At 45.7% G+C, this 24,979-nt stretch overlaps 1 protein-coding gene across 4 annotated transcripts in view; it reads left to right on the top strand.

Moving 5' to 3' along the window:
• The first annotated feature begins 19,278 nt into the window (after positions 1 to 19,278).
• The window catches only part of ECPAS (Ecm29 proteasome adaptor and scaffold), a 121,220-nt gene continuing 115,519 nt past the window's right edge, over positions 19,279 to 24,979 (top strand). The window contains exon 1 of one of the 4 annotated variants that reach the window (XM_032240336.1): positions 19,279 to 19,584. Coding sequence is in view for 2 of the 4 variants with exons in the window: in XM_032240334.1 (XP_032096225.1) it covers positions 20,147 to 20,186 (40 nt within the window). In the remaining 2 variants the exon portion in view is untranslated. Of the gene's footprint in view, positions 19,585 to 20,014; positions 20,187 to 24,979 lie in introns of those variants that run through there. The other 3 variants (XM_032240337.1, XM_032240334.1, XM_032240335.1) reach the window with 3 other exon arrangements.

Here is a 24,979-nt window from a genome sequence, read left to right as displayed (position 1 = left end):
AACTACTTATTCATCTGAAAGACCTACCTCTTGAACATGTATCTCATGGGCTGAATATTTGTGTTCTCTCAAAATTCTCAAGTCGAAATCCTAACCTCCAGTGTCATGGAATTTAGAGGTAGGACCTTTGGTAGGTGATTAGGTCACAAGGGCTCTGCCCTCATGAATGAGATTAGTGCCCTATGTCACAGGATCCCTTGAGTGTCTCTTTTCCCACCAGGAAAGATCTGTGTTGGCTGATGCCTTTGCCTGAGTTTTGCTCAGGCCTGCTGGGCTCATTCCACTGACATGGCCTGGCAGGTTGTGCTTGGCTCACACTAGTGGCCCAGATCCCATGCCTGCCAACAGTGAGCCAGGCTTGCAGTGGCAGGGGGTGCATGAATGAACAAGCGTGGGGTCCTGCTGCTGTGCACAGCCAGGCATGCTGGCTGCTGCAGCAGGGTGGGTAGCTCCAGGTGCCATTCCATGCAAACCTGTGGCTGGATCTGATTTACCACAAATGGCTTCTGTTGTGGGCACCTGCATCTGGACAGTTGAACACAGTGGTGCCCAGAGCTTGGAGATACCAGAAACCACAGAGCCCCAAAGATGGTGTCACAGGCCTGGCTCTGGGATCCCCTAAGTCTGGGTTCCCCAGAGAGCTGCTGGTAAGTGGGGATTGGGGGGGTTGGGAATGCATTTCAGTCCTGTTTGTGTTACAGCTTTCAGTCCTGCCATTTGGTGGATCCCAAATTCTTATCCCATGTCCAGGAAGAATGAGGTACATGGACAACTGGAGGGTGAGCAAGGCAGAGAGGAGCTTTATTGAGCCACAGAACAGCTGTCAGGAGACCTGAAGTGGGTATCTCCTTTCCACAGGCAGGTCATCCTGATGAATGTCCAGCTGTCAGTGGACAGGAGACCCAGAATGTGTAGCTCCTTTCCATAAGCAGGTAGTCCTGCTGAGAGCAGCCCTCAGCAGAGAGGAGACTTGGAGTGGGTAGCTCCTATCCATAGGCTGGTCATCCCCAGGAGTCGAGGAGACTCAAATTGGGTAGCTCCTTCCCACAGTTGGTAGTCTTGAGGTCTGTGTGAGTCTGGCCAGGTTTGTCGGGGGTGGTTTACGGGCTCAGAAGGGAGGAACTGCATGCTGATTGGTCCATGGGATGCCATGGGTGGCCCGGAAAAAGCACCATAAGTTCTGACTCCAGGCACCCACACCACTCGGAACTGATGGTCTGGCTCCCAGGCTTTAGGCCATCCCTGGTTTGAAGGTGGGGCTTCACTGGGGACCCGCCCCTTTCCGCCCACGAGCCTATTTGCTTCCTACCGCCATCAACCTGACATCCATGGCACCCACTGCTCCCAGGCTGTTCTTGCAGAGGGATGCCTGCAGGCCTGTGCTGAGCTGCCAACAGTTCCTCCTTAGTCTCCCTCCTGTGAGTGCTCAAAGTCTGGAGGGAGCCAAGGCTGCAGGCGGCTGGCATGTCAGCCCTGCAAGTACGTGCACACCTGGCCAGTTTGCAACAGTCCCTGGGCTTGGCCCCAGCTTTGCTCTGAAATCAGAGCAGGCGCTGGGAGCAGGGAGAGGCCAGGCAGCAGGAGCAGGCACTTCTGACCCTGTGGGGACAGGGAGCTTCCTGGGCCCACGAGAGGGCAGGGATGGCTCTGTCCACAGTAGGGCTGGGCGGTGGCAGCAGCACCCGGAAGGGTGGGTCTCCTACCCCACCAACTTGGAAGGAGGTGGGGCTGCCGCCTGTTCCCAGTACTTCTGCCTGCTCCCAGCCAGCCCCGTGGAAGATGTAACCCCTGCCGCACCTCCCCTGCTTGGGGTTCCTGCCTCGCCAACTTGGAAGGAGGTGGGTCTCCTGCCTCTTCCCGGCACCTCCATCTGCTCCCAGCCAGCTCCGTGGAAGATGCAGACCCTGCCGAACCTGCCCCCACTGCAGGGGGCAGCATCTTCACAGTGACTGCTCTGGGAGGGCTGCGGCTGCCATCACTTATAAAAGAGACTCTGGGGCCATGCACAGTGGCTCACACATGCAATCCCAGTGTTTTTGGAGGATGAGGTGGGAGGATCGCTTAAAGCTGAGTTTGAGACCAGCCTGGGCAACATAGCGAGATCTCTGCTTCTAAAAAAAAAAAAAAAAAAAAATGCCGGGCTGGGTAGCTCATCCCAGCACTTTTGAGAGGCTGAGGCATGAGGATCATGAGGTCAGGAGTTCGAGACCAGCTTGGCCAACATAGTGAAACCCCATCTCTACCAAAAATACAAAAATTTAGCTGGGTATATAAAATAATTATATAATATTATAAAAATATATAATATTAATTATATTAATTGGGGGAAAATTACATTTTACATATAATGTTTGTCATATTTTCTTTGGGGCTTATGTTTATTCTTTTGTTCAATAAATATTTTGAAATTTCTCACACACACACACAAATTAGCTGGGTGTGGTGATGGGCGCCTGTAATCCCAGCTACTTAGGAGGCTGAGGCAGGAGAATGGCTCGAACCTGGGAGGCGGAGGTTGAGGTGAGCTGAGATTGTGCCATTGCACCCCAGCCCTGGCGACAGTTCAAGACTCCATCTCAAAAAAAAAAAAAAAGAAAGAAAGAAAAGAAAAAGGACTCTGGAGGGCTCCTTTAACCCTTCCTCCTGGCTGGCTGTGAACCAGGAAGTGGGCCCTCACTAAACACCAAATTTACTGGGCCTTAATCTTGGACTTCCTAGCCTCCAGAACTGTGAGAAATAAATTTCTGTTGTTTATAAACTACCCAGTCTATGGTATTCTGTTGTAGTAGCCAAAATGAACTAAGACTATTGGCATCCCAGGAGAAACTGTATTATTTCAAGAGCCACCCTGAGACTGTTCCTCCACTAACCTCAGTTAGGGGGTTGAGGGCTGGGGAAAAAGACAGCCAAGTATTATTTAAATATCCCCTACCCTCCTCCCCCAAAACCTAGGGAATTTAAGTGCACAGAGATCAAAGGAAAATATCAAATCAGAATTTAATAAAGTTATCAAATAAATGTATATGTGGATAAAACTAACAGACTTTTCAAACTAACATGCCTTTTTGTTTTTTGTTTCTTTTTTCGAGACTGGATCTCTTTCTCTAGCCCTGGCCAGAGTGCAGGGGCACAATCTTGGCTCACTACAACCTCCGCCTGCCAGGCTCAAACAATCTTCCCATCTCAGCCTCCCAAGCAGCTGGGACTACAGGTGTGCACCACCACTCCCAGCTAATTTTTGTATTTTTTGTAGAGACAGGGATTTGTCATGTTGCCCAGGCTGGTCTCAAACTCCTGACCTCAAGTTATCCACCTGCCTTCACCTCCCAAAGTGCTAGGATTAAAGGTGTGAGCCACTGCACCCAGGCTTGACTAACAGGTTTTACATTTCTATCCTTCACCTTCTCAGAGCATTTTGATGGGAGTGATGATTCTATTCATTTGTGTTTTGTTTTTGTGTTTTCTTTTTGTAGAGACAGGAGTCTCACTCTGATGCTCAGACTGGTCTCGATTGGTCCCGAACTCCTGGGCTCAAGTGATCCTCCTACCTTGGCCTGCCAAAGTGTTGGGATTACAGGCATGAGCTACCACACCTGTCCTAATTCCATTCTTGAAGCTCTCGGTGGTTTGAGGCTCTCCTCTCACTTCTCTTGCTAGTCCACCTGTCTTCTTTGCCAGTTAATTCTTCTCTGCTGAGCCAAATCTTTGTCCTACACTACCTTCCCCTGATTTCATATCATCTTAACTGAATTCATTCATAATCTTAGCTTCAAATACCACATCTACCAGGATAATTCACAGATTTATATTCATCTCCATTACAATGCAATGTGCCCTCCAGTTTCATTTATCCATTTACTGGGCATCTCTCCTTGAATATATCAAAGTCACCTCTAACTCCATGTGCCCCAAACTGAATTCAATCATCCTCCCCTACGCACCTGGTTTTCCTTTTTGCCACACAATCTTCTAAGTCAGAAGCATGGTAGTCATCCTTCTTCTCCCTTATCTAGTCCATCATTGGTTTTGACTTCTTTTTTTTTCTTTTTTTTTTTTTTTATTTGAGATGGAGTTTCGCTCTTGTTGCCCAGGCTGGAGTGCAATGGCGCAATCTCGGCTCACCGCAACCTCCGCCTCCTGGGTTCAGGCAATTCTCCTGCCTCAGCCTCCTCAGTAGCTAGGATTACAGGCACGCGCCACCATGCCCAGCTAATTTTTTGTATTTTTTTTTTTTTTTTAGTAGAGACGGGGTTTCACCATGTTGACCAGGATGGTCTCAATCTCTTGACCTCGTGATCCACCCGCCTCGGCCTCCCAAAGTGCTGGGATTACAGGCTTGAGCCACTGCGCCTGGCCCAGTTTTGACTTCTAAAGCTGTTTTGTGTTCATCTAAATCCCTCCATCTTTATGACCACCACCATAATTCAAATTTCTATTTCTCTCTGAAATTATTGAAATCAACTCTCAACATGTCATTATGTTCATTCGCTTTTGCTCTCCCTTTGATAATATTTTTTTGAACTCTGCAGCCAATGTAATCTTTTTGAAATGTACATTTGATCATTTCAGTATCCCATTCCTCTAAGATTAGGCAAAAACTTAAATGAGATACATAAACTATCAGAAAGGGGACACAAGAATGGGAACAGGTAGACTATTTATTTATTTACTTTTGGAGATGGAGTCTCGCTTTGTCGCCCAGGCTGGAGTGCAGTGGTGCGGTCTGGGTTCACTGCAACCTCCACCTGCCGGGTTCAAGTGATTCTCCTGCCTCAGCCTCCTGAGTAACAGGAATTACAGATAGGCACCACCATGTGTTACTGTATTTTCTGTCCAAAAAATACAAAATTTTGTATTTTTAGTAGAGATAGGGTTTCAAACTCTTGACTTCAACGGATTCACCTGTCTTGGCCTCCCAACGTGCTGGGATTGCAGGCATGAGTCACTGCACCAGGCCAAACAGGTAGACTTTTGAAAAAAGAAAAATGAATCAAGGCTGATAAGAAGAGTTGCGTGAAGTTTCTGATGTTTGATAAATGTCAACAAGACTAAGCTGTCCTGAAAAATCACTAAACATCATATGATAAGTCACTGGTAAATTGAGTGTCAACTTCAAAGGAAGAAGCTGAGGCATAATTAATAGAGAGAGTTTATCTGGGCCACAGTTGAGGACTGCAGTCGGGAACATATTTCCAGTTTGCCTTGGAGAGCGCTCTGGGGAACAAAGAAGAGGCTCAAGATTTTGAAGTAAAAAGAACAAATCAGGAAGGGGGGTGATTACAAAAGTTGTTAGGAATTCCTATTGGCTTACAGAAATAACATTGGTTAGTGTTCAGCTGCATATTAACTATACGGTGTATGCCATTTAATGGCTCTTTGGCATTAGTTAATCTAGAGCCCACATAGCAAGTGGCTTCAAGAGGTAATTATTTAGCTCCAGGGAGGGTGATGTGACTGCTGTTTTATTCCAGTGTTTCTCTGAGCCTGATTATTTATTGTTTATTTTGAGATGGAGTCTCGCTCTGTGGTCCAGGCTGGAATGCAGTGGCACTATCTCAGCTCACTATAACCTCTGCTTCCCGGGTTCAAGCAATTCTTCTGCCTCAGCATCATGAATAGCTGAGATTACAGGTATGGGCCACAACACGTGGCTAATTTTTGTATTTTTAGTAGAGACATTGTTTTGCCATGTTGGCCAGGCTGGTCTCAAACTCCTGACCTCATGTGATCCATCCACTTTGGCCTCCCGAAGTGCTGGGATTACATGTGTGAGCCACCAAGCCCAGCCTGTGCCTGATAATTTAAAGGAGCTCATATTCCTCAGATAAGAATAGACTTTTCTTTTTTTTCATGAGAGTAACAGTGGTGATCTTCATCAGGGTAAAGTAAAGAAGCCAGAAGTGGGGCGGGCACAGTGGTTCACACCTATAATCCCAGCACTTTGGGAGGCTGAGGTGGGCAGATCACCTGAGGTCAGGAGTTCAAGACCAGACTTGCCAACATGGTGAAACTCCATCTCTACTAAAAATATAAAAATTAGCCAGGCGTGGTGGCATAAATCTGTAATCCCAGCTATTCAGGAGATTGAGGCAAGAGAATTGCTTGAACCCAAGAGGCAGAGGTTGCAGTGAGCCGAGATTGTGCCATTGTGCTCCAGTCTGGGCAACACAGTGAGACTCCATCTCAAAAAGGTAATGATAATAAAAAATTATTAAAAAAAATAAAAAAGAAGCCAGAAGCCAAAATGGAAGGAATTAAAGACAGATAGCTTATTTTTATCAAAAGATGCCTTAGATAAAGTGGACTAAGGCAAGGCATTGAGATAAAGTGAGATAAAGTGACAGATAAAGGACCACTTTAAGCAGACTGAATATTTGCTGTTTAGTGAGATATTAGTCCATTTTCACACTGCTATAAAAATACTACCTGGGAACTGGGTAATTTAAAAAGGAAAGAGGTCTAATTGACTCACAGTTCTGCATGCCTAGGGAGGCCTCAGGAAACTTACAATCTTGGCGGAAGGTGAAGGGAAAGCAAGCAACTCTTACATGGCAGCAGGAGAGAGAGAGAGAGAGAGAATGTGGGCAGGGGAAATGCCATACACTTATCAAACACCAGATCTTGTGAGAACTCCCTCACTATTGAGAACAGCATGCAGGGAAGCACCCCCATAATCCAATCACCCCCTCCAGGTCCCTCTCTCCATACATGGGGATTACAATCTGAGATGAGATTGGGTGAAGACACAAAGCCAAACCATACCAGATGTGGTTATTATTATCTTCCTGTTCAACTTTCCTATCCCCTTCCTATGTTAATACTCCCAATTCTCTCATGACAGGGTGGATACGTGATTCAATCTCAGTCAATCAACTCCAACTCTCTCAGGAGTTTGATCCTGAGACTACTGTATGAATCGTCTTTGTATTGCGTGTAAATCAGCTGTGTCAGAGGTGACTTTAAGATCTACAGCTAGGCCGGGTGCGGTGGCTCAAGCCTGTAATCCCAGCACTTTGGGAGGCCGAGGCGGGTGGATCACGAGGTCAAGAGATCGAGACCATCCTGGTCAACACGGTGAAACCCCGTCTCTACTAAAAATACAAAAAATTGGCTGGGCATGGTGGCGCGTGCCTGTAATCCCAGCTACTGAGGAGGCTGAGGCAGGAGAATTGCCTGAACCCAGGAGGCGGAGGTTGTGGTGAGCCGAGATCGCGCCATTGCACTCCAGCCTGGGCAACAAGAGCGAAACTCTGTCCCCCCCCCCAAAAAAAAAACAAAAAACGAAAAAGATCTACAGCTATGGGAGAGGGGTCAGTCAAAATACTCTTGGTCAAAAAGAATCTACACAGTATATATGTGAACACAAGTCTGGTTAACTCATTTATATCATGAATGAGAAAATTTAACTACTTAAAACAGAAGCCTGTTGCTCTTTATTAAACATTAAAGAAGCTATGGTCATGATAAGAAGAAATAAGAGCAGGCATAGATTAGAAACTTAAGTTTCTTAGAGTCAATATCTTGTTCATTGTGTTCCTGTAGCCATCAGAATGTGAATTTCCTCTAATCATCTCTTTCTTTTGTTGTTGAGAAATGTGGGGATCAGCAGAGTAGTTTGGATTCTTGAAGATTTACATCATCAAGATTATTTACCTTCCATCCTATAGCATTGCAACCAATGGTTTATTTTCATTTAATCAAGGTTGAATCAAAAGTTTGGAGTTTATAATTTTTATTCCACTCCACCCATTAATGAAAGGCTGTATTGTGGTCAGGTGCAGTGGCTCATGCTGTAATCCCAGCACTTCGGGAGGCTGAGGTGGGAGGATCACTTGAAGTCAGGAGTTCGAGACCAGCCTGACCAATGTGAAGAAACCCCATCTCCACAAAAAAATTAGCTGGGTGTGGTGGTGCATGCCTGTAATCCCAGCTACTGGGGAGGCTGAGACAGGAGAATCACTTGAACCCGGGAGGCGGAGGTTGCGGTGAGCCAAGATTTAGCCATTGCACTGCCAGCCTGGGCAACAAAGCAAAACTCTATCTCAAAAAAAAAAAAAAAAAATGGCTGTATTGCTGCTTAATTATCTGGCTGTAGTTCTCTGGGGAATGGTCTTTAAGCTCCTCTTGGGGAGAACCCTGCAGTTGCCTAGTTTCTACCCTTCATGAAGCCTAGTACTTTAATTTCCTTTTGTTTCTGTGAACTGTTCCAGTACTCTTCTACAAATCTTGTGTTTACGTGAGTTGATTTCTGTGCTAGAAACCAGAGAAATCCTGACTGATACTACCCACTGACCATCTGCATATAGTGAGTAAAGGTGAGAGAGGATGGAATTATATACTGCTCCCAGGTCTCTGGCTTTGTTGACTGGATGCTGGTTCCACACACTCTGAAGGATACAGGAAGCAAGTTTGAGAAGGAAGTTAAATTCAGTTGGAAACATTAAGTTTGAAGCACAAACGGGACATCTAGGTGATGTCCTGGAGACTTAACTGGAGAGAGAAATTAAAGAGTCATTTAAGTAACTGAAGATGAGGGAGTGGAGATTGCAAAAAAAGAGGAGGTAGAGGCTGGACACGGTGTAATTCCAGCACTGTGGGAGGCTGAAGTAGGCGGATCACAAGGTCAGGAGTTCGAGACCAGCCTGGCCAACATGGTGAAACCCCGTTTCTAATAAAAATAAAAAAAAATTAGCGGGCATGGTGGCGGGCGCCTGTAATCTTAGCTATTCGGGAGGCTGGGGCAGGAGAATCACTTGAACCCAGAAGGTGGAGTTTGCAGTGAGCTGAGATCATGCCACTGCCCTCCAGCCTCGGCAACAGAGCGGGACTTTGTAAAAAAAAAAAAAAACAGGTAGAGTGGTTTGCAGCTGAAACCCAGGAAAATACTGACTTTCAAGGGGCTCCAGAGAAGGTCAGGAGTGGTGGCTCACGCCTGTAATTTCAGGACTTTGGGAGGCTGAGGTGGGCGGATCACATGATCAGGAGTTTAATATCAGCCTGGCCAACATGGTGAAACCCCATTTCTACAAAATACAAAAATTAGCCGGGCGTGACGGCGGGTGCCCGTAATTCCAGCTACTTGGGAAGTTGAGGCAGGACAATTGCTTGAACCCGGGAGGTGAAGGTTGCAATAAGCCAAGATTACGCCACTGCACTTCAGCCTGGATGACAGAGCAAGACTCCACCTCAAACAAAATTAAAATTAAAATTAAATTTTTTAAAAATGGAAGAAGATTCAGATAGGTTATTATTTTTTTTTAAAGGAGAGACTGGGACAAAATAGGAGAAGAAGAAAGAGCATGGAACATGTACTCTGGAAAGAAAGCCCCCCAAAGATTTTCTTAGGATATATGCCCATGGATAATATTAAGGCAATCAATTTCTGGTTTGTGTATATTCTTTCTTCAAGTTAATTTGCCTAAGAACACCTTCAAGGTCAAGGTGTCCTATTTCACAAGGTGAAAGGTATCCTATTTCACAAGGTGCCCTGGTCTGGCTTTAGAAAAGCAAGCCATACATCTCAGTCATCTCTAGTCTAATTATGGTTCATTGCTCTTGAGTAAAAACTCCAAGACCACTTACTATCAAATGAAGTTTTTTTTTCTTTTTGAGACATAGTCTTGCTCTCTTGCCCAGGCTGCAGTGCAGTGGCATGATCTCAGCCTCTGCCTGCAGAGGTTCAAGTGATTCTTATGCCTCAGCCTCCCAAGTAGCTGGGACTACAGGTGCCTGCCACCACACCTGTTTAATTTTTGTATTTTTAGTAGAAATGGAGTTTCAGGTGGCTCACGCCTATAATCCCAGCACTTTGGGAGGCCGAGGCGGGTGGATCACGAGGTCAGGAGATCGAGACCATCCTGGTCAACATGGTGAAACCCCGTCTCTACCAAAAATACAAAAAATTAGCTGGGCATGGTGGTGTGTGCCTGTAATCCCAGCTACTCAGGAGGCTGAGGCAGGAGAATTGCCTGAACCCAGGAGACGGAGGTTGTGGTGAGCCAAGATCGCGCCATTGCACTCCAGCCTGGGTAACGTGAGTGAAACTCCGTCTCAAAAAAAAAAAAAAAAAAAAAAAAAAGAAATGGAGTTTCACCATTTGGCCAGGCTGGTCTTGAACTCCCGATCTCAGGTAATTTGCCAGTCTTGGCATCTGGAAGTGCTGGGATTATAGGTGTGAGCCACAGTGCGGGGGCCCCAAAGGGACAATTTGACATATCAAATTAGGTAATGAGGATGTAAATGACTGTGTTTTTGTTTTGTTTTGTTTTGTTTTTTTGCAAAAAGCAGAATCTTTTTCTTTTTTCTTTTTTTTTTTTTTTTTTGACGGAGTTTCACTCTTGTTACCCAGGCTGGAGTGCAATGGTATGATCTCGGCTCACTGCAACCTCTGTTTCCTGGGTTCAGGCAATTCTCCTGCCTCAACCTCCTCAGTAGCTGGGATTACAGGCACGCACCACCATGCCCAGCTAATGTTTTGTATTTTTAGTAGAGACGGGGTTTCACCATGTTGACCAGGATGGTCTCGATCTCTTGACCTCGTGATCCACCCGCCTCGGCCTCCCAAAGTGCTGGGATTACAGGCTTGAGCCACCGCGCCCGGCCTTCTTTTTTCTTTTCTATTTTTTTTTTTTTTTTTTTTGAGATAGTATCTCACTCTGTTGCCCATGTTGGAGGTCAGTGGCATGATCATGGCTTCCTGCAGCCTTGACCTCCTGGGCTCAAATGATGCTCCCACCTTAGCTTCCTGGGTAGCTGGGGCCACAAGTGTGTGCCACCATGCCTTTTAAAAATTAAAAAAAAAAAATTTAAAAAGTTTTTTTGTAGAGATGTGGTCTCACTATGTTGCTTAGGCTGGTCTATTCTTTTTGTTAAAAGAGACATTCCCAATAAAATGTTGTTTTATGTATAATGACTCTGAAAAGCTGTAACATAAAAAAATTGCACCAGTGTGGTGGTATGCACCTGCAGTCCCAGCTACTCAGGAGGCTGAGGTGGGAGGATTGCTTGAGGCCAGGAGTTCAAGGCCAGCCTAGGCAACATGGCAAGATCCCATCTCTAAGAAAAAAAATATTATTCACGAATAGTTTGATGCCTAAGAAGGTTGTAATATATATAGGTTGTTTTGATAAATTGTGTACTGCTACTAATTATGATTATTCAATCTAAAACAATTTTTAAAAGGCCATAGAAAAATTAAAAAATTTTTAAATTTGTATATGTATTTTTGTTGAAGAAAAGAATAATGAAGTGAATAAAACTTGAAAGGTTAAAACTATATTGCATTTGTATAAATTATTGTGAGGGTAGTCAAGTCAAACTACAAGTTCAAGGAGAAAGGGCAATTATGTAAAATATCTTGGTTTTTTCTTTTTTTTTTTTTTTTTTTTTGAGATGGAGTTTCACTCTTGTTGCCCAGGCTGGAATGCAATGGCATAATCTCGGCTCACCGCAACCTCTGCCTCCTGGGTTCAAGCGATTCTCCTGCCTCAGCCTACTGAGTAGCTGAGATTAAGGCATGGGCCACCACTTCTGGCTAATTTTCTATTTTTAGTAGAGACAGGGTTTCTCCATGTTGGTCAGGCTGGTCTCAAACTCTCCACCTCAGGTGATCCACCTGCCTTGGCCTCCCAAAGTGCTGGGATTACAGGCATGAGCCACTGTGCCTAGCCCCTGTATTTTTTAAAAAAATGATGAGGTAGGTATGTGTGAAAACATGTTTTCTTCTATGGTTCCTGGCTTATGACTCCAATAGCCCATGTTATAATGTTGGGGTGCTTTAGGACCCAGAAGCAGGCTTCAGAGAACAGAATCTCTGTGGGGCATGATAGCTCAGGACCGTAATCCCAGCACTTTGGGAGGCTGAGGCAAGTGGATCACCTGAGGTCAGGAGTTTGAGACCAGCCTGGCCAACATGGCAAAACCCTGTCTTTACTAAAAATACAAAAATTAGCCAGGCATGGTGGTGGGCACCTGTAATTCCAGCTACTTGGGAGGGTGAGGCAGGAGAATCGTTTGAGCCCTGAAGGCAGAGGCTGTAGTGAGCTGAGATCTTGCCACTGCACTCCAGCCTGGGCGATAGAGTGAGACTCCATCCACCACCCCTCAAAAAAAAAAGAAAAAGAGAAGAAAGCAGAATCTCTGTCTCTGACCTTCTGTTGCCTTCCTTTTTCTCTCAAAAGTAGGAATCTTCTTCCCCCACCATTCCATCTTGGAGCCTGGCAGTAAAGAAATTCTCTGACCCAGGCTGGGTACAGTGGCTCACGGCTGTAATCCCAGCACTTTAGAAAGGAGGCCGAGGCAGGTGGATCATGAGGTCAGGAGATCAAGACCATTCTGGCCAACATGGTGAAACCCTATCTTTTCTAAAAATACAAAAATTAGCTTGGTGTGGTGGTGCACCTGTAGTCCCAGCTACTCAGGAGGCTAAGGCAGGAGAATTGCTTGAACCAGAGAGTCAGCAGTTGCAGTGAGCTGAGATTGTGCCATTGCACTCCAGTCTGGTGACAGAGTGAGACTCCATCTCAAAAAAAAAAAAAAAATCTACCTTGTCTAATTGTAGATTATAAGACCCTCATTTCAGAAGGGGTCCTGCCCCATACCTGGTGGAAGGAACGCTGCACAGAGATGCAAAGAAGAATCTGAACAGACAGGCCTGGCTGGGTTTCCCTACTCAGTCTATTAGTATTAGGTCATATCATTTTTGTCCAGTCACATTTCTGCAAGATTGTCCATGTTTCAATCCTGTCTTTGCACTGAAGTCTTCATAAAAGGCCTAAGAGGATGGGGGTACAGATAGCTTCTAAGTGGCTGAGCAAATAGAGGTTTCAGGAGGGTGTCATCCCTAGGGAGGGCATGGAAGCTCCATGTCCCTTTTCACTCTTTGCCCCATGCAGCTCTTCATCTGTATCTTTTGTAATATGCTTTATGATATATCAGTAAACTGTTTCCTTGAGTTCTATGAGTTGCTCTAGCAAATTAATTGAACTGAGGAGGGAGTCATGGATCCCCAGTTTACAGCTAGTTGATCAGAAGTCCAGGTTAAATAACCTGGACCTTGCAGTTGGCATTGTAAGTTGTGGGGCAGTCTTGTGGGATTGAACCCTCAACTGTGTGATGTGACACTATCTACAGGTAGATGGTGTTGGAATTGAATTGGAGGATACCTAGTAGGTGTCTGCTGCAGAATTGCTTGCTTGCTTGTTGTATGGGGAGAACCTACCTTCTGCCTCCACTTGGTCTCAGAAGTCTTCTGTTTGTTTGTTTGTTTTTTGAGAAAGAGTCTTCACTCTGTTGCCAGGCTGGAGTGCAGTGGCGCAATCTCAGCTCACTGCAACCTCCGCCTCCCAAGTTCAAGCGATTCTCTTGCCTCAGCCTCCTGAGTAGCTGTGATTACAGGTGTGTCCCACCACACACAGCTAATTTTTGTATTTTTAGTAGAGACAGGGTTTCACCCTGTTGGCCGGGCTGGTCTCGAACTCCTAACCTCAAGTCATCTGCCAGTTTTAGCCTTCCAAAGTCCTGGGATTACAAGTGTGAACCACCAGGCCCAGCCTAAAGTCTTCTATTTTGATTGTGATGTAAACCCAGAGAAAAAAAAAAGTTTGTGTTTTTAACCTCACAGTGTCAAATAAGTATCTTATTTAGAAAAAATCTTATTTAGATTCTATACATTTTAAAAAGTGATAAAAGTATTTAAAAATGCTGATATTTACAATAGAATTTGTTGTCAAAATTTTCCCTTTTTAATTATTTAAGCTATGAGAAAAAATTTTAGATGCCAACATAAAAATGCATTATTGGATTGCAGTGTTTTTCAAAATTCTTTTAGGGGAACATGAACTTTGAAGTCATTGTCTAAAGGAACCCAGAAGAGATAGGATATTACGGTATAGGGTATACTTTCAAAATGGGGAAGATGGTCTCCTAATAGCCATGGTTTAGTTTTATATTGGACCAGGTCAGCTTTTTGCCTTTTTTCCAATGGTTTTTGAGAGGGAAAATAAAGTGGATGGTGGGGTTTGCACAATATTGTGAATCGACAGGCACATTTTGTAAGATAAAAACCCAGGGAAAAAAACTTGAAGGTGCTCTAGTAAGAATGCATTGCCAGGCCAGGCATAGGCTCATGTCTGTAATCCCAGCACTTTGGGAGGCCAAGGTGGGTGGATCACCTGAGGTCAAGAGTTTGAGAGCAGCCTGGCCAATATGATGAAACCCTGTCTCTACTAGAAATACAAAAAATTAGTCAGGTGTGGTGGTGTGCACCTGTAATCCCAGCTACTTGGGAGGCTGAGGCAGGATATTAGCTTGAACCTGGGAGGCGGAGGTTGCAGTGAGTCACGAGATCGCACCATTGCACTCCAGCTTGGGCAACAAGAGCGAAACTCTGTCTCAAACAAAACAAAACAAAAAAAAAGAATTTACTGCCATCCCTGGGCTTTAGCCTAAGACTGGAGCAAGTGATACTCAGGAGAGGACACATGGACCAGAAAGAAGTTGAAACATTTCAGATAATGAGACTCTAAAATGTATTCTGAGTTCACAGGAATTAGAGAGTAAAATATGGAAGGATTCTAATCATGGTTGGAGACGGATGTTTCTGAGTGTGATTTTTTAGAAAGTGCAATGTTTTGAGTCATGATGGCTTTATGTGCAGTGAAATATGTCTTTAATAAATAACTGACTGAAAAGAGCAGAGATGAAGATCAGAAGTTTGAACTACACTGGCTGGTTGGACCCAGTCCCTGACTTTTTCACAACCAAAACAAATGGCATATGAGATTTATTTATGTAGAATTTTGGCTTGTGTGGAACTCTGGAGGTCCAAATTGAATTCAATTCCAAATGGAATCACTTGGGATAATTTAATTCTCTAGACAGTTTAGAATTAATCTTTTTAGGCACCTAAAATTACTTCTTATAATCATTTTAGATGAAAGGCTTACTAAAATATACTCCATACTTTCTTGTTTTTTGATGCTAATATACTTGAGATAATTTTACTACATTTTTTTCCCTTTTTTTTTTGTAGAGACAGGGGCTTATTATGTTTCTCTAGGCTGGTCTTGAATTCCTGGCCTCAAGCCATGCTCCTGCTTCAGCCTCTTAAGGTACTAGTATTACAGGTGTGAGCCATCGTGCCTGGCCATAATTTTACTGTTTTTTAAGGTTAGGATTAGCACCACGAACATCATCTATCTAAGAGAAATGACTTCAGGACCTATGGAGTCAGCAGTGCCTTTTGTACTTTATAAATACTCCCAGAATTTACCTTTTTTTTTGAGATAGAGTTTTGCTTTTTTGTCCAGGCTGGAGTGAAATGACATGATCTTGGCTCACTGCAACCTCTGCCCACCCTTCCCTCTACCCCAGGCGATTCTCCTGCATCAGCCTCTCCAGTAGTTGGGATTACAGGCAGTGCCATGGCTGGCTAATTTTTTGTATTTCTTTTTGAGAGGTAGTCTTGCTCTGTCACCAGGCTAGAGTGCAGTAGTGCGATCTTGGCTCACTGCAACCTCTGCCTTCCGGGTTCAAGCGATTCTCCTGCCTCAGCTTCCTGAGTATCTGGGACTACAGGTATGCACCACCACACCCAGCTAATTTTTGTATTTTTAGTAGAGATAGGGTTTCACCATGTTGGCCAGGATGGTCTCAATTTCTTGATCTCATGATCCGCCTGCCTTGCTCTCCTAAAGTGCTGGGATTACAGACGTAAGCCACTGCGCCCAGACTTCTAATTTATTTTTATTTTTATTTTTAGTAGAGATGGGGTTTCACCCTGTTGCCCAGGCTGGTCCTAAACTCTTGACCTCAGGTGATCCACCTTCCTCGGCCTCCCAGAATTCTAGGATCACAGGCATGAGCCACCACACCTAGCTCAGAATTTACATTTTGAGTTATTATATGTTAATTTATTTATGATTTTTTGTACAGATGGGGGTCTTGCTATGTTGCCCAGGCTGGTCTCAAACTCCTGGCCTCAAGTGATCCTTCTACCTCACCCTCCTGAGTATCTGGGATTACAGGTGTGAGCCTAGCTGCTGTTTCTTTTTCTTTTCTTTTCTTTTTTTTTTTTTTTTGAGACAGGGTCTCACTCTGTTGCCCAGGCTGGAGTACAGTGGTGTGATCTCTGCTGATGGCAACCTCTGCCTCCCATGTGCATGCAATCCTCCCATCTTAGCCTTTCTGGTACTGACACCACAGGTGTACACAACTACACCTGGATGACTTTTTGATTTTTTGTAGGGATGGTATCTTGCTAGATTGCCCAGGCTGGTCTTGAATTCCTGGGCTCCGGGGATCCTCCTGCCTCAGTCTTCCAAAGTGTTGGGATTACAGATGTGAGCCATTGTGCCCAGCCCTGTCTAGCTTGTTTTAATAACTTGTCTGCTTCTTTGTTTTTAGGTGTCTGTTAGCACTTGTCAACCATGTATCTGCCCAGAAGAAGAATGCTTTAAGATATTCTGCTTTAACTATGGACACAAGATTTAAAAAAATCTTGTTAGATCTGTATATGCATTTGATGTGAAGGCAGCCTACATGAGAGGAGAGGGGACAGATTTTTAGTTCTCAGATTTTATGATATCCTATTTTGGTTTCTTAGTAGCCTCTTCTCTGGCTCCCATTTCCTTTAGGAAATAAGAATGTCTTCACCCTTGGACCTTGTACATGGCCTATGTTACAACAGGAATGACATATAGTGATCAGAAGTAGCATGTAAGTTGCTATAAACTACTCTATGTAATGAGACTTTAAGACTTTTTGCTTAACAATTCCACATCTACATATAGAAATATGTGATTACATAAAGATATGTGTAAGACTGTTTTACAGTAGTATTGTTTGCTTTAGAAAAAAATTGTTAACACTCTAACTGCTCATCAATAGGGAATGGTTAAATATATCTTGTTGGTACTTATCATGCAGCCATTAAAAAAAAATGAGATAGTTCTGTACATACTGATCCTAGTGATTAAGCAAGCAGACTCTGGATCCACGCTGCCCAGTTGAAGTCCCAGCTCCACTACTTACTTTCCAGTTTGTGGCACATTAGACGTGTTCCTCAACCACGCAGTGCCCTAAAAATCCCTATTTTATAAGATTGTTGTGGGGATTAGATGAATTCAAGTAAAACACTAGAATGGTGCCTGGCATAATTAATATTACATTAGCCATTATTATCACTACTGATATGAAAGCCTTAATACATTATTTGGTGAAAAGATAATGTTACATAACAGGGGAAGTAGAGTTCCATTTTTGTCAAAACAAAAATCTGTGTACACGCATTCACATGATTTGTACACGCAGAGAACCTGGAATTTCTACATGGGAGAAACTAAAGATTTGTCAACTAGTCTTGCCTGGAGGTTAAAATTGCCTAACAGGCTGGGTGCAGTGGCTCACACCTGTAATCCCAGCACTTTGGGAGGCTCAGGCAGGTGGATCATCTGAGGTCGGGAGTTTGAGACCAGCTTGGCTAACATGGTGAAACTCCGGTTCTACAAAAAACAAAAAAATACAAAAAAAAATTAAATAAATAATTAGCCGGGCATGGTGACACATGCTGTAATCTCAGTTACTCAGCAGACTGAGGCAGGAGAATCACTTGAACCCAGGAGGCAGGGGTTGCAGTGGGCCGAGATTGCGCCATTGTACCCTAGACTGGGCAACAAGATCAAAACTCCGTCTCAAAAAAAAAAAAAATTGCCTAACAAACTCATGTTTTTTTTTGAGACAGAGTTTCGCTCTTGTTACCCAGGCTGGAGTGCAATGGCGCGATCTCGGTTCACCGCAACCTCCGCCTCCTGGGTTCAAGTGATTCTCCTGCCTCAGCTTCCGGAGTAGCTGGGATTACAGGCACGCGCCACCATGCCCAGCTCATTTTTTGTATTTTTAGTAGAGACGGGGTTTCACCATGTTGACCAGGATGGTCTCGATCTGTTGACCTCGTGATCCACCCGCCTCGGCTTCCCAAAGTGCTGGGATTACAGGCGTGAGCCACCGCGCCCGGCAAAAACTCATGTTTATTCACTTGGATTCGGTATTTATTTGGGGTGGCTTTGGAAGGATCCATTTGAGATCATGGGAATCAAATTTCCCCAAACCAGTCTTTGGTGCAGCTACTTTCTATGGTCACAGAAATAGTCAGGAAAGGTTGAATGTACCAAGCTGTTAATGGGGATTATTTATGGGCATGAGTGTATTTATGATCATGAGTGAGATGAGGGGGTTGGTGGGTATGAAGTTGGGGGAAGACCTTTATACACTGCTGTGTTGTTTGTAAATAGTTCAGTGTGCATTTATTTTGGAGCAACGTCAAATAAAAGAGCAGCGTACAAGAAAAAAGGGATTGGTTAACTTAATGTACTATGAAGTTACTAACAAAAGAGGGTGATGGTGGTGTAGTGTTTTGAATTAACATGGAACAATGTGTTTGAGGGAATCATTGATCCAGAACATGGATTTTTATTGCATGAAACCTGTCCCCATCAGAGCCATACATAGGATTGTATATGTGTGTCCAAAGAAAAGGTCTTCTGCACACTTAACTGTTAACTGTTAGTCATAATTTCTCTGCAGAGTGGGATGGTGGGGCTAGGAGGAAGGACTTTCACTTTTCATTTTATAATACTCCAAATCATTTGCATTTTTTACAAAGATCATGTATAATTTCTATAATAAAACAATAAAGGAAATAAGAATGTCTTCATTGTTGTACTTTGTACATGGCCTTTGTTACACAGTAATGACATATATTCCATTTTCAAGACATTACTTAGGGATTTATAGATTTCTGCTTTAAGGAATAAATGCAATTTCAATCCATTTAAGAGTCGATTCCTTCTCATACCAAAAAAAAAAAACAAAACAAAAACCTGATCTTGTATCTGATTTGTTATGACAATACCATCACTTAAAGTACAGCAATTATGCAACCCCTTAATTTGAATTTCATTTTGCAAGTGTACAAGACCTCACGGACAAAGGGAAGGCAGAAAGTTAAAATCAGCATATCTAAAATAAATCACTCTGGTTACCAAAAAGACGTAGGGTATCTCAACAAAATCTTAGAGCTCACATAGGCATAGATACTTCCCTGTAAACTTTAGGAATCTTGCTCATCTAACTTTTGCAGGGCTGAGTGAACCCCCTGCTCCCGTCAGTCGTTTCGGGAGCACTAGCAACCTCCACCCCAGCACGGGACTGTAGGGGGCCACTGCGGCGCAGCCCCGCACTGAGTCAGCGCCCGGCCCGAGAAGTTCGGCGGGAGGCGCAGGGCGGGGCTTCCTCCCGCTGACTCCCAGCCGGGCTATACTTTTCCGAGTCCACGTCTCTTCCTTTGGACAGGCGTGTTTCCCCAGGTCGGGCCCAGCCAGCGTGACAGCCGCAGACCTCGGAAAAGGGTGCTCCGGCGCCGCCTCAAGGACTTCCCCTAGCCACCAGGGCAGCCCGGGCCCGCTCGGCCCAGCCCCTCACGGACTGAGACTCACTGGGCCCGGCCCGCCGAACGCCTCGCTCCACAGCGCTCACCTCGCGGCGCCGAACGCAGCGTCCGCGGCATGGAGACCGGCTCCGACTCAGGTCAGAGGCCCGCGCCAGGCTGGCTCCGCGCGCGCGGCGGGGCAGTTAGGCCGGGCCGCCCGCGCAGACCGCCGCGTGCCGGGTCCGCGCGGGGAGCGCACGCGGGGCGGGCGGCGACAGGTGGGCAGGACGAGCCGCGAGCGAGCGAGGGCGGGCGGGCGCGCGAGGGGCCCGGCGGGGGGGCCGCTGGGAGGATGGCTCAGCTCTTTCTAAATATAAAACCGGCGTGAGCTGTGCGAGCGCGGCGCGGAGTCGCAGAGCCGCCGCGCGGGCCTGGCGCACGGGGATTCGGCCGCACAGACGGCGGCGGCGGCGGCGGCAGCGGCTCCGCAGAGGCGCGAGGCTGCGGGAGCGCCCGAGTCGCGAGCTCGCGGGGGCAGCGAAGAGCGACGCTCGCAACGCGGAGGACGCAGGCGGCGGCGGCGGGCGGGCCTCGGGGCGCAGCGCGGTCCGCGCCGAGTGACCGGAGGCGGCTCCCGGCCTCTGCCACACCGCGAGCCGCGAGCCCCCTGGCCGCACCCTTCCCCCCCCAGCTCCTCCCTCGCTCCCTCCCCGGCGCAACATGGCTGCGGCCGCCGCCTCCGCCTCCCAGGATGAGCTGAGTAAGTGCTGCGGCCGAGCCTGCGGCCGCGAGCTGGAACAGGAGCCGCGCGGGACCTGGGGGCGGCGGCCGGGGCCGGGCAGGAGGGCTGGGGCGCCAGGCCCGGTGGCGGGGGGCGGCGGCGGCCGCGGAGTGCGGGGGGCTGGGGCGCCCGGGCCTGGTGGGCGGGCGGGGCGCGGGCCGTCGCTGCTGGCGTTTGTAGGCCTCAGGTTTGCACCGTCACGTTGCGAAATTGAAACCGGAGCCCCAGGAGGAGCCACCTCTGGCCGCGATCCGCCCTGGCCCGGGGTGGGGGGAGCCCAGCCCCCTGCCCGCCGAGCCTTGGCTGGCAGGAGGGCCGGAGCCCCGGGTGACGGGCAGTGTCCGTCCGTCCCGTCTGACCCCGCCGTGGCCTCGGGTCCCCGACGGTTGGGCGAGTTCTAGAAATGTAGCTATCGGGAAGGGGGAGAAGGTGCCTTTCTGTGACACTCTAGAATATCAGCCGAAAGGTCACGAATAGGCGGTGACCCTCAGGTGGAGTAGGGAGGGCGGGAGGGCGGAGAGGGTCGCCGGAGGAACCGCTGGAGAAACCGCGGGGTGACAGCGCTTTCAGAAAGGAGAGTCAGTGCCCCCTCGACCGTACGCGGTGCAGCCTTCCCGGGGACGGCGGTCCCTGTTCGGGGAGAGCGGTGGTCACCCTGAATCCCAGGCCGCCCCGCCCGCCGCCGGGGTTCGCCTCGATGCTTTGTGGGAAGTGTAGTCCCGGGGCGCCGCGGGCACACGCTGGGGTCATAAATACTGAATGTTCATAGGACATAGGACATGTGAGATAATTTCTGATTGCGTTTTGGGTGTTTATTTTCCGAGGGTTTTCTTTCTTCCTTTTATTTATTATTTGTCAGTGCTGCCCTTCAGTTTATGGCAAAAACAAGAAAGGTGTTATTTGGAGATGTTGTGGGTTTTAAATGGAATAAAGCATGGATGCGGTGTTGCAAGCTTTATGAAGCTTATGTTGTTAAAGCCGCTTCTGAATTTCCGTATGAAAGTAGTTATACACGTAATTTGTGTTTCTTTGGTGCTTGTCAGTTTAAAGCTACTTTTATATACATGATCTCACTTTTGCCGTCATAGCAACCTGGTGAGGCAGATAGGTAGGAATTATCCTTGTTTTAAAGAGGAGGCAGGTTTGGAGAGATTAGGTTCCTTGCTGCTTTGACACAGAACTGGTGGAGCAGGAGTACTGTTTGCTCTTTTTGAAGCTGAAGTAAACACTTGGTGTGATCCTGAGCAGATTGGAGAGTCGGAGAAGACAAGGTCTCATGGTGCGATTAGAGATAGAAGTGGGCTGAATAGATTGCTACTCTGACAGTTCCACGTGGAAGCACCACCAGGCCTTCTGAGATCAGTTCTATGTTTTGTTTTTAATTTTGATAAAAATACACATACCATAAAATTTACCATCCTAGCCGTTTTTAAGTGTACAGTTCAGTTGGATTGAGTACATTCTCACTGTTGTGTAATCATCACCACCGTCCATCTCTAGAACTCTTCATCTTGCAAAACTGAAACTTGATACCCATTAAACAACAAATCCCTATTCCCTCCCCCCCTTCAATCCCTGGCAACCATCATTCTGCCTTCTGTCCCTGTGATTTTCAGTATGGTTGTACCTCATGTAAATGGAATCATACAGAATTTGTGACTGGTTTTATTTTCATTTAACATAATGTTCCCCAGGTTCATCCATGTTGTTGCATGTGTCAGAATTTCTTTTCCTTTTAAAGGTTGAATGATACTCCCTTGTGTGTATATACCACATTTTCTTGTCCATTTATCTGTCTGTAGATGCTTGGGTTGCTTCCACCTTGTAGCTATTGGGAATAACGCTGCTGTGAAAATAGCTGTACAAATATCTACCTGCTTTCAGTTCTTTTGGGTACATACCTGGAAATGTCATTCCTGGATCATGTGATAATTCTAGTTTTAAGTTTTTAAGGAACCAGTGGACTGTTTTCAACAGTGGTTGTACTATCTTACATTCCCATCACCAATACACAGGGTTCTAATTTCTCTACATCTTGGCCAACACTTATCTGTATTCTCAAAAGTAACCATCCTGATGGGTGTGAGGTGGTCTGATTATTTTTCTTTCAATTGTTATGCTGTATGACATATGAGCTCCTCTTGTAGCACCAAACACATTCAAATCTGAATTGCTAGCAGGAATGGGGAACAAAACTAGAGGAAGAATTGGACATTCTGAAGTGGCTGAAGTATTTGTGTCTATGCAGTGTGTTTCCATACATTCAGGTACTGGTTAAGATGCTGATAGTTAAGGGATTTCCTGGCTTTAGTAGCTAATGGATAGTTAGGAACAAATAATTCCAATCTTTGCCTTCCCCTTGCTTTGTTCCGTTAAATTGTCAGTCATTAGCCACGGATAGATACCTGTTGACTTGGTTTCTGTATTTCTTCTTCTTTTTTTTTTTTTTGAGATAGAGCCTCACTTAATTGCCCAGGTTGGAGTACAGTCGTGTGATCTTGGCTCACTGCAACCTCCACCTCCTGGGTTCAAGCAGTTTTCTGCCTCAGCCTCCGGAGTAGTTGGGATTACAGGTGCCTGCCATCACGCCCAGCTAATTTTTTGTATTTTTAGTAGAGACAGGATTTCACCATCTTGGCCAGGCTGGTCTTGAACTCCTGACCTCTTGATCCACCCGCCTCGGTCTCCCAAAGTGCTGGATTACATGCATGAGCCACCATGCTCAGCTGGTTTCCTTATTTCTTAGAAGAGATTGAATACTCTCCTAAGTTGATAACTTAGAATAATTCAACTTGAATGCTTATACATGTACGCTGGTTAAGAAGTTTCATACAAAGCACTTTTAGTTTTAGAATGGCTATAATAAAATAGGAGATGGCTGATAAAATGTGCTTTTGGCCGGTTGCGGTGGCTCACACCTGTAATCCCAGCACTTTGGGAGGTCAAAGTGGGTGAATCACCTGAGGTCAGAAGTTTGAGACTGGCCTGGCCAACATGGTGAAATCCCATCTCTACTAAAAATACAAAAATTAGCCGTGTGTGATGGCATGTGCCTGTAGTTCTAGCTACTCAGGGGGCTGAAGCAGGAGAATCATTTGAATTTGGGAGGTGGAGGTTCTGGTGAGTTAAGATTGTACCACTCCAGCCTGAGCAACAGAGCTAGACTCTGTCTCAAAAAAAAAAGTGCTTTAAAGAATTCCACCAAAAAAAAAAAAAAAAGAGTAAATTATCTGAATATTTTCTATTATTTATGACTAGTAGATGATAATAAAAGCAAACTACTTTAGCTGGCATGGTCGTGGGCACCTGTAATCCCAGCTGCTCGGGAGGCTGAGGAAGGAGAATCACTTGAACCCAGGAAGCGGAGGTTGCAGTGAACCGAGATCATGCCACTGCACTCCAGCCTGGGCGACAGTGACACTCTGTCTCAAAAAAAAAAAGCAAACTACTAGATGCCACCATTGTTTTCCACCAACATTTTATTGTAAAAAATCTTCACATACACAGAAAAGTTGAAAGTGAACATTCATGTGCCCACCACCTCGATTCTACCGCTGATAGTTGAATAACTTCATCATATTTACTATAATAGCAAACTTTATCATTTGTTCATCTCTCATCTATTGACTTTTAAAAATTGTTAAACATTTTTAGTTTTACTTTTTTTTTTTTGAGACAGGGTCTTGCTCTGTCACCCAGGCTGGAGTGCAATGGTGTGATCTTGGCTCACTGCAACCTCTGCCTCCCCGGTTTAAGCAATTCTGCCTCAACCTCCTGAGTAGCTGGGACTACAGGTGCATGCCACGATGCCTGGCTAATTTTTGTATTTTAAGTAGAGACTGGGTTTCACCATATTGGTCAGGCTGGTCCTGAATCCCTGACCTCAGGTGATCTGCCTGCCTTGACCTCCCAAAGTGCTGGGATTACAGGCAGCTGCCACACCTGGCCCCTAGTTTTACTTTATTTTTTAAAAAATTAGGCCAGGTGTGATGGCTCACTCCTGTAATCCTAGCACTTTGGGAGGCCGAGGCAAGCAGATCATGAGGTCAAGAGTTGAAGACCAGCCTGGCCAACATGGTGAAACTCTGTTTCAACTACAAATGCAAAAATCAGCTGGTGTGGTGGCATGCGCCTGTAGTCCCAGCTGCTTGAGAGGCTGAACCAGGAGAATCGCTTGAACCCAGGAGGCGGAGGTTGCAGTGAGCTGAGAGATCGTGCCACTGCATTCCAGCCTGGGTGACAGAGTGGGACTCCATCTCAAAAAAAAAAAAAAGTGGTAAAATACACATTATATAAAATTTTACCACCTTAACAATTTTTAAGCGTACAGTGTTATCAAGTACTTATTACTCCATTTTTTTTGTGCATTTCAAAGTAAATTGGTGACATCAACACACATTCCCCCTAAATATTTCAGTACCAGCATTGTTTTAAATGTTTTGTATGTGTTATTCCTCAGAATAATCCTGAAAGGTAGGTAATATTATTATTGCTGCTTTATGGAATGAGAAACAGGGTTCTTAGGTCTCCTGGGTCCTGCAGCTGGAAAGTAGTCCTGGTGCCCTCAGCCTTTAGTATGCACTTAAAACCACCCTTGAGGCCATCTTACCTCTGTGCACCATAGAGTGTGCATGCTGATGAACAGTTCAAATCAGATGCATTGCCACATTCTCAGCTAGACGTTATAATCCAACCGTTTCACTGCTGTTGGGTACAAAAGAGACACCAAAGCCCACCAAATGAATTATAATACTATTGAGAAAGAGGAAGAA

This window comes from Sapajus apella, unplaced genomic scaffold (assembly GCF_009761245.1).
Source record: "Sapajus apella isolate SASKATOON/1434 unplaced genomic scaffold, GSC_monkey_1.0 scaffold46, whole genome shotgun sequence".
In the NCBI taxonomy this organism is placed as follows: domain Eukaryota; kingdom Metazoa; phylum Chordata; class Mammalia; order Primates; family Cebidae; genus Sapajus; species Sapajus apella.
Note: the sequence above shows the minus strand (reverse complement) of the source record. Positions and strands in the feature narration are given on the sequence as shown.